General features: G+C 42.9%; 1 protein-coding gene across 2 annotated transcripts in view; it reads right to left on the bottom strand.

Annotated features, from left to right (window-relative positions):
• LOC307228739 (phospholipid phosphatase 3-like) overlaps positions 1-537 on the bottom strand; it is a 5,152-nt gene extending 4,615 nt beyond the window's left edge. For both annotated transcript variants that reach the window (XM_079998514.1, XM_079998515.1), the window contains exon 1: positions 345-537. In XM_079998514.1, the coding sequence (XP_079854640.1) occupies positions 345-525 (181 nt within the window). In that variant the 5' untranslated portion in view covers positions 526-537. The remainder of the gene's footprint in view (positions 1-344) is intronic.
• Between the last annotated feature and the right edge of the window lie 10,200 nt (positions 538-10,737).

Here is a 10,737-nt window from a genome sequence, read left to right as displayed (position 1 = left end):
GAGCGATAGAAGGATGGAGAGATAGAGAGAGAGAGTGGAGGACGGGGGATGGAGAGCGAGAGAGAGATAGAGGAGAGATAGAGAAATACAGAGAGAGAGAGAGAGGAGGGGGGAGAGGTACATTTAAAAAAAGTTATATTAGTTACTTTTTTCTACTTACAACTTTGTGGCGGTCACAAGGACTACAGACAGACAGACAGACAGACAGACAGACAGACAGACAGATAGATAGATAGATAGATAGATAGATAGATAGATAGATAGATAGATAGATAGATAGATAGATAGATAGATAGATAGATAGATAGATAGATAGATAGATAGATAGATAGATAACTGTTTACCCAGGATTAAACAGAGCAGGTCCAGAGCAACCAGCAGCTTCCTCTTGGATAAAGCAGCTCCTGTCACTTCACTTAACGTCTCCATCCCAGTCCCAGAAGCCGAACAACTCCTCTTCTCCTTGACCCGGAGCTCAGTGTTCAAGGCTCCCGCTCCGATCTGCTGTCCCAGTTTATCCAGCATGCCCCCCCCCCACCCCCCAAATACTCACAAGGAGAAATTCCCAAACTTACTTGGCCCTGAATTCATCTGCTGCAGCGAGAAGCAACGACTGGACTGAGCACTCTGCTGATGGAGCCAGGGTGGAGGAACCCCCTCCCCCTCTCCCAGCTTTGGCCAACATTGTTACATAATATACACACACACACATACACACACACACACACACACACACACACACACACACGTTTTTCGTGTCTATTCATAAAAACATTGTATAGTAAAATATTCAGTCATCATCATCATCATCATCATCATCATCAGTATTAATTTGTTATTAAAATTCCAAAAATTCTAAAATGCTCACAAACTTTCAGGTACCACTGTAGCAGTAGGATTACATTTTTAAATACAATAATAAATAAAATAATGCCCATAATCATAATAATCATAATTACAATTATAATAATAATAAATAATAATAAATAATAATAATAATAATAATAATAATAATAATAATAATAATAATGTTCTTCTTTTTCTTCGGGGTGCTCCCGTTAGGGGTCACCACAGTGGATCATCTGCCTTCAACACCTTGTGTTCTGCGCATCTTCCTCCCTTACACCAACCGCCTGCATGATCCACCACATCCATAAACCTTCTCTTTGGCCTTCCTCTCTTCCTCTTGCCTGGCAGCTCCATCCTCAGTATCCCTCTCACAATGTAACTCTCATCTCTCCTACACACGTCCAAACCATCTCAATCTGGCCTCTCACTTTTCCACCAAACGGTCCAACCTGAGCTGTCCCTCTAATGTACTCATTCTTAATCCTGTCCGTCCTTGTCACTCCCAATGAAAACCTTAACATCCTCAACTCTGCCACCTCCAGTTCAGCCACCTGCCTTTTTGTCAGTGCCACCGCCTCTAAACCGCACAACATAGCTGGTCTCACCACCGTCCTGTAGACCTTTCCTTTCACTCTTGCTGGTACCTTTGTGTCACAGATCACTCCGGACACTGTTCTCCACCCACTCCACCCTGCCTGTACTCTCTTCTTCACCTCTCTCCCGCACTCTCCGCTGATTTGGATGGTCGACCCCAAGTACTTGAACTCATCCTCTTTCTCCACCTCCACTCCTTGCATTCTCAGCTTTTCGCCGCCCTCCCTCCCATTCAGGCACATGTATTCTGTCTTACTCCTGCTGACCTTCATTCCTCTTCTCTCTAATGCATGCCTCCACTTCTCCAGGCTCTCCTCAAACTGCTCCCTACTCTCACTACAGATCACAATGTCATCCACGGACATCGTAGTCCACGGTGCCTCCTGTCTGATTTCATCTGTTAACCTGTCCATCACCATTGCAAACAAGAAAGGGCTCAGAGCTGATCCCTGATGCAATGCCACCTCCACTTTGAATGCCTTGGTCACGCCTACTGCACACCTCACTACTGTCTGACTGCCCTCATACACGTCCTGTACCGCTCTTACGTACTTCTCTGCCTCCCCCGACTTCCTCATGCAATACCACACTTCCTCTCTCTGCACCCTGTCATACGCTTTCTCTAAATCCACAAAGATGCAGTGCAACTCCCTCTGGCCTTCCCTGTACTTTCCATCAGCATTCTTAAAGCAAACATTGCATCTGTAGTACTATTTCCTGGCATGAAACCATACTGCTGCTTGCTGATCCCCACCTCTCCTCTTAACCTAGCCTCCACTACCCTTTCCCATAACTTCATGCGGTGGCTGATCAACTTTATTCGCTCTGTATGTCTCCCTTATTCTTGAAGATGATTACCAGTACACTTCTTCTCCACTCCTGCACAGAAAGGCTCCGGCGGGTTATCTTCCAAAAACAGGAGCCTTTCTGTGTGGAGTTTGCATGTTCTCCCCGTGTTCACATGGGGTTTCCTCCACCTCACGTCAGTAAGGACCCCCACCAAAAACATGCACCCATCATCGTCTGACCAGCGATGGACACTTATCACCTGGTCCCCGGGCGCGTCCACGTATGCTGCCCACTGCTCCTGGCTGTGCCCCCGGAGGAAGGACAAGCCAGGATGGGTCAAAAGCAGAGGAGCCATTTCACCGGCCACCATCAAGCATGTGCATGTGTGTGTGTGTGTGTGCAAGCATGTGTTGTGGAGTGTCGTGTGACGATTAAAGACTGTTTCTTCTCTTCTTCTTCTTTCTTCTGCATCATCCTCTCCCTTTCCAGGATGGTGTTAAACAGTCTCGTTAGGAACACCACTGCCGTCTCAGCTAAACAACTGCCTTTCCACTCTTCATCTTCTTTAATGCTGTTCTCACCTCATCCTTGCTAATTTGCTGCACTTCTTGATCCACTATCCCCACATCATCCACTCTTCTCTCCCTCTCATTTTCTTCATTCATCAACTCCTCAAAGTACTCCTTCCACCTCCTCAACACACCCTCCTCGCTAGTCAGCACATTCCCATCATTATCCTTCATCACCCTAACCTGCTGTACATCCTTCCCAGCTTGGTCCCTTTGTCTTGCCAATCGGTACAAGTTCTTTTCTCCTTCCTTACTGTCCAACCTCTCATACAACTCGCCGTATGCCTTTTCCTTTGCCTTTGCCACTTCTTTCTCTGCCCTGCGCCGCTTCAGCTTGTGCTCCTGTCTACTTTCTTAATTTCTCGGACTATCCCATTTTTTCTTCGCCAACCTCTTCTGCTCTATGCTCTCCTGTACTTCCTCATTTCACCACCAAGAGTCCTCTTCTTCCTTCCTCTTCCCGCATCATACACCAAGTACCTTCTTGGCCGTCTCCCTCCCCCCTCCCAGTTGTTTCCCAGTCATGTGGTAACTGTTCATTCCCACCAATTGCCTGCCTTACCACGTTTTATCTTTGGCTCTTCTTTCATTCTCTTCCTCTTCTTGGCCACAAGAGTCATCCTACAGACCACCATCTGATGCTAATAATAATAATAATAATAATAATAATAATAATAATAATAATAATAATAATAATAATAATAATAATAATAATAATAGTAATAATAATAACAGGCCAGTGCAGAGACGGTAAGAGTGGCAGGTGCTCAAAAAAAACAGAAAAGGCGCATGGATCCCCAGTTTCAGTTTTAGGTATTTTGTCTCTCTGGGCCATCCGAGGAAACAGAGCGGCACATCGGAGCGGCATGTGACCACGTCGCGCACCTCGATGCCCATTCATGCTGAAAAGAAAAACCGCCTGATAAAAAAGGGCACCATGGAGCAAAGGGGCAGTTTCTCGGGTACAACCCCTACCCCCCAATAATAATATTATTATTATTATTATTATTATTATCATACATTGGATTTACATGCTTTTCTATGTATCCAAAGACGCTTTACAGGGCATGATACAAAGAAACAAAATAATTATAATTTAAAAAAAAAAAAAAAAAAGCTCTATAAATATAAATACTCCTAAATCACCTGACCCGAGGCCAGGTGACTAGGTTCGTTGAAATGAAATAGCTCCGAAATGGAATTCCACACATTGCACTGGTTGAAGCTGAACCTGAGATGTGCGCTCATCGCCACCAGGGGGCGCTCATCAATCTCTCAAACCTTTGGCTGTTTATCGGACATGACGGTATGAGTCGGGGCCGTGAAACGATTCGGTGTCGATGATTAATCTCCCATTCAATAACGTGTTGAAATGCCATTTCTGTGTAACTTGAACACTGGCATGTTTGGAACTTAATTCATAAATCAAAGATGCACCCCCTGTGTCATTTGTGGAGTTTCCTTTTAACTTTTCCATTTTGTTGTCATCACAAGCTTTTTGTCATGGCATTTCGCAACATGAGTGTATTTTTAGATATGGAGTAGTGCGGTCTGGCCGCAAAAGATAAAGTCTCTAGAAAACGTTTTTGGGAAGAGCTTGAGAGATAGGCCTGGTTGGTTTTTGACTGCTGCGCCTCAAATATTGCGTAAGAGCAGAGAGAAAGGCCTCTCTCTCTTTCTGTGTCTGTGTCTGTGTGTCTCTGTGTGTGTCTGTCTGTGTGTGTGTGTGTGTGTCTGTGTGTGTGTGTGTGTGTGTGCGTGTGTGCGTGTGTGCGTGTGTGTGGGTGTGTGTGTGTGTGTCTGTCTGTGTGTGTGTGTGTGTGTGTGTGTCTGTGTGTGTGTGTGTGTGTGCGTGTGTGCGTGTGTGTGTGTGTGTGTGTGTGCATCCTGGCCTACTCGTTGCATGTGCCGTTAGGGCGGGGCGTCGGCTGCGACTGTGTGTTTTGCGTAAACAACAACTTTTTGACAAGTTTGTTTCCCCGCGGCCTGGTCCCAGGCTCTTTCCCTTCAATGCACTGTTATAAGGTGACATGGGCGGCGGCTGGTCCTTCATTTGTGCTTCCACAAGCAGATGGCGGCATGTCACTCAGACCTGTTATTTCTCCCCATCGGCCGGTTCCTTGCTTTCTCTCCCAGAAAAAGGCCACATGCCACAGTGCTGCACACCCCTGCTTCGGTCGCAGTTAGAGTGTACGAATATACATAAAACCGTCTCCACCCAACCTCTCCGACTCCCTTACGGGTTGTCCTGATCCACATATAACACCATAGTCTGTTAGAAAAAAAGCAAATGGTCTTACACAGAGCAGGCAAAGCCACAAACCCCTCCGGTTGTTTCAGTTCACTCGGGTTCCTCATCATTCATCATTTTCATTTAGCAGACGATTTTATCCAAAGCGACTTCGAATTTTTCAAACACCGACGGACGCAGCCATCAGGAGCAATTAGGGGTTAAGTGTCTTGCTCAAGGGCACTACAGCATGCTAGCAGGAGGAGCCTGGGATCGAACCAGCAACCTTTAGATTACTAGAAGACCAGCTCTACCTCCTGGCTCCCGCGGTCAAATTTTAGTCTCCGTTGCTTCGATGGATTCGGTCACGAAGGCCGGTGCCGTACCTGGCCAGCGGCGTCCCGGAAAAGATCCGAGAAGACCCCGTGCGTACCCGTGGACGATTCCCGGGCTCATCCTGCGCACGAGTCCGACGCCGTCCCCGGATTGGGGAGTGTCGAAAACACAGTCCATACACAGTCAGAAAAATGTCGAGATATTTACGGACACGCTGCCCACTCATTGTCACACATCTCGGCACAGCTTCCAGCAACACCTCGTAAACAAGTTACCTCACTTGTTTTTTGTGAATGAGGCTGAAAGAGTCAGAAGGTCGATGACAGAAAAAACAGTTAGCTTACAGTTAGTGAGAACCCCTCTGCAGTCATAGTTCCCTAATTCGAAATGGCAAATAGACTGTAGTTCCCTAATCTGTAAGAAGTCCCAGCACGTCAAGTGTGTTGTGTTTTTGTCCAAAAAGCCATGATGTCACCCAGACCGCAAAAAGCCCAGTGGAGCCCAGAAAATGTATCTGGGCAGCCGGGAAACTGATCTGAATCTCAACGGTCAGCAGTTTCAATTTCTGGCAGAAAAGAAAAATGTGATGAAAATTGCCACACATCAAAACATTGCATGACAGTACACACACAAACATCTTTTCCATACTCACCCACACCCGAAAGACACAAAATCACACACCCACACACACAAAGTCCTTCCTGTCAGATGTCGGCCTGTGCTACTACGGTCCTTGGTCCTGGAATGATCTGCAGGCCAGACCCTTATCGCTTTCAATGATTTGCTTCATCTAGCAAAACACGTGACTTGATATCGCTGTCTCGTTTATGCACTGAATTATGTCACGTATTTTTATTGTACCTATTGTTGCTGTTGTGATTTGTCATCGTTGTCCGGTTGTTTGTTTGATGCTGCTATGTTGATCCCGTCTTGGCGAGGTCTCATTTGCCAAAGAGGTTTTGATCTCAATGCGACGCGAATGTTATATGCTGGATGATGATGATATCATCATCATCATCATCATCATCATCATCATCATCATCATCATCACAGAGTGGGCCAGCATTCAGCCTGCCATTACAATACACCTTCACCATGGTAAATACATTTGCTCATCAGCTCAAAGTCCCTTAGGTGAGACTCACAGTTTCACAAATTCCGAAACTGCTGACTCGTTTCGTTTTCCACCACGCCGCTCGCACTCGTCTGGTTGTGCAACTGCAGGGAGAGCAGTGGAAAGTTTTGCTGTGGTTCGAACCTCGTGAACACATGGGGGTGAGGGAGGATGTGTGAACAGGCGAGAGGGAAACCCATGACTTCCCCATTTTTCCTCCTTATCTCAACCCAAGTATAGAATAAAAAGCCATCATGGTGCTTTTAGTGCCGACATTCAGTGCAAGAAGTGTACGAGCGGTTGAGGGTGCTTTGTCGAGATTTTGATTCATTGTGGAGGTTGACTACATGAACCAACTGGAGATAAACCTGGAGCTACATCAACTTACAGCCAAAAGCCACCAGAAAGCCCGACGCTGACGTTAAATTGCCCAGAAGCTGCGTAGTATAAGTCTCATGGATTTTGGAACCGACAAAACACCTGCAATGGATGTCGAAAGTCTTCAAAAAGTGGCACGGCCACGTCCGAGGTGCCTGGACGTGTTCCTTGTTGTGTCCATTACTGTTCTCTTCATGGTGGTGGGGGCCGCCGCTGCTGGAGGAGCCATACTGGCGATGGAGATGAGGTCTGAACGCCTTGGAACACCCAACACACTGACAACAAACACAGAGGTTGTTTCCTCAGTATACAAGGTTTGTGAAATTAAATTAAACATGTACCGTGCACATCTGACCGTAGCTTTAAATGCCAATAATGTGTCCCACCGCGAAGTGCCCATGTGAAATCCTTATATTCTAATCCTCTTTTTTTCTTTCATCTCAACAGATGCAAAATTTTGCGTACCTCCAAGCCAACTCAAGTAAGTCCTCTCACTTTCCAAAATGAAGTGGATATAGGCTAACCTAAATTATTTGGATCTAGTGATATGACAAGTGATGATAATAATAATAATAATAATAATAATAATAATAATAATAATATATTATTATTATTATTATTATATGTGATGGCCTTCTACTCATGTAAAGCAATATGAGTTTCATGTTGTGTATGAACTGTACTATAAATTATTCACAGTTATTATTGTTATTATTATTATTATTATTATTATTATTATTATTTTTATATCACAACAAAGAAACAGCATGCCATGACACGTTATTGTACTGTAATCATTCATTACTTAGAACAAGTGCAGAATCCCCTTTCTTTTTAATCATAATACAGTTAGTCCAAAATATCATTCATTTTGTGACCAGTGACCTTAAAGTGGTAATCCATAATGTTATTTTGTTAAAAATTTCAGCATGATATACTCTTTTTGGTGGCATTGTGTAAGAAACAGCCCTTGAATTTACTGTATATGCTTTATGCATACCCTCTATAGGCGGCTTTCATTGTGGGTGATAAGAATCTCACTGATCCTTTACCAGAAAGACATGAAAAGCAAATCAAATCACAGTTGGAAGGAATTTTTCCAATTGTATTGAATAATCTCGTGGTTCCATTTCTCAGCCCCTGTAATTTCATTGATAACAGGAAGAGTGTGTAAATATTTGTTAAGTAATATTTTGTTTAAAATGACCGATTTGCGTGTCTTCCCCTACAGGCCAAGTGGAGAATAGCACCATGACTTGGTCTCCTGTCTACTATGGAGCAGGAACCTCCATAGGAAGCCGCTTCTCCTTCAATGCTGAACATCATTCCCTGCAGCCCAAACAGCAGGGAAACTACTTTATATATCTTGATCTAAAATTCAGCTGCACGTACAAGTGCAAAGCAGGTCTCCTGACTGTTCAGCTGGGCAGCCATCTCAATTGCAGCGTGCAGCTACCAGAGTGGGCAGAGGCCACTCCTGTGAGCAGGAAGTGCTGGACCGTCGCCAGGATGGACGGAGTGGGGCGACTGGTTGCTCAAATGATCGTACCAGAAGCGGGATTGGCAAATTGGAAACTGGACCTGACAAGTTCAGGACAAGGGATTTTCTTGGTGGACTAATATGAGACAGAAGACAACACAATGTTAAGCATCTGTCTCATCTTCAGGACATAACTAGGTACCAAGCAGTCGACGTTGGTTCTTGATCAGGTTTAACACCTGACCTCTGGACGTTCCTCTGAACGACAAACTGTGCAAGAAACTAGTTTGGAGCCAGAAGAGAAGTTTGAGTCCCGATGCCACCAAGATATCGGAGTAACTTTGACGTTACAATGTTATGGACATTATACCTGTTTGCACTTTGGCTTTTATACTTGTAATTTAAGAGGTTAAATCAATAAGCATGTGCAGCTATATCTCATTCTACCAGTATCTATGTATATTATATATTATATTTCTCAGGTGAAAATGAGCTATTTATATATTTATACTGATTAAGTTATATTGTTGTAATTGTGAGTTGATCTATGTACCACTACATTAGTGTTGATATGCAATAGACTACACAATAGACTCCTATAGACTCAACAATAGATAAAACGGTATGGCTTGGTTTTGCAGTTTTATTCTAGGAATAGTCCGAAGGAGAAGGGTAAGGCTTTTTAAGGCATGTATAATACTCAAGTTATGGTTTACAAATGCTCCGTGTTACTTTTTCAAAGAGACTGTAAGTCCCATGGACAAACTGTACCTTGGTGAATGTAAGGTAATCCATATTTGACATGGAAATAAACATTCATGCAACATCGGCGCAATTTTTGTTTGTTATGAGAAACAAAACAGTCTGGAATGGAAATGGAATGTACGGACAGTAGGAAGGTAAGGGAAAGTTCCCTCTCGTTAACCAGCGTTTGCTGAGAAGTGGTTGTGCATCACATCCTGTTGTGTAGTGTTTACTGTGTGCTGTGGTATAGTAAGCATTTTCTAGGTCATCAGCCACCTGGCAATTACTCCTTTCCCCCAAGATAATGGATTGATATGATCTACAGCATTTCTACAAGTACATGAATACAAATTTGACATTTGATTGATATAGATTTTAAGTATTCAAACATTTTATGGCTTAGAAAGCCTCAGGAGGAGTCATGAATCTCCTGGTACCCGGGCTGTGTTAGAATGGTAGTTCCCATTATTTAAGACTGTTCATAACATGTCACTGAACGCTTTAGGAAAAAATGGGAAATTCGGCCTCTACCAATGAGGAATTACAATTAAAACATAACCATAAATATATATATATATATATATAAATATATATATAAGTCTCTTGTATGTAGCATACTGTACCAAATACTGTGTCACTGTTCAGGGTTGTTCGGTGATGCCGTATTGCTGCGCCATACTGTTGTATACTGTGCTGTATTATCCCACAAACACTACCTTTCGTCATTCACATACCACTTTAATGCACATATCTGTATATACATAACTCCCTATCCCATATTGGATAAGTATGTTCCCTTTATCTATTCAGTTTTATTTTATTTTATTTTATTCCATTTTATTTCATTTTATTATATATATTTTTATTTTATTCTACAAGTATTCAACTTACTGTATTACGTTTTAGGAATCAGTTAGTTGGTCTAGTAGAAAGAAATTTTCCTAGGACATATTGTGTGTTATCACCGGGTGCGTTGCATTACATTTCACTGCATATATGTATGAAAGTATGTATATGTATGTGATGAATAAACATCTTGAATCTTGAATATATACATTTATACATGTGTTTGTGTGTGCGTGCGTGCGTGCGTGCGTGCATATGTGTGTGCAATTCCATTTCCTCCACATTCAGTCCGCTGTGGTAACTATCTGCCATTACTCCACAACCATAAAAAGTCAGTTCATAAACAGCAAAGACATAATTTCTTCATCCAAACGCTGACTCTTTTACTTAGATTTTATAACCCCCACCACACACACACACACACACACACACACACAACACACACACACACACACACACAACACACACACACACACACACACACACACACACACACACACCAAAACAGTTTCCTGCATTTGTGTATCTTGTGTAGCAGCCTAGACACAAATGCTGTGTGGTTATGCTGCTAGGGTGTGTAGAGAAAGTGTTAGAAGCTATAATTATGAAATCATTTGTGCGCTCAAATTTTTTTTTAAACATTTTATTGACATAGGCATGAACATGAACCATATACACATAAACAAATATAAATGAATTATTAATTAATTATTATTAGTTAATGCTGTTTTTTATTTGAATTTATGAATTCATAAAATATTCAAACACATTTTTTTAATGAGTCAAACACCTGAGATGAAAATTCAAC

The sequence above is a fragment of the Zeus faber genome (assembly GCF_960531495.2).
Source record: "Zeus faber genome assembly, chromosome: 4".
NCBI lineage: Eukaryota > Metazoa > Chordata > Actinopteri > Zeiformes > Zeidae > Zeus > Zeus faber.
This window is presented reverse-complemented; position numbering and strand designations above follow the sequence as displayed.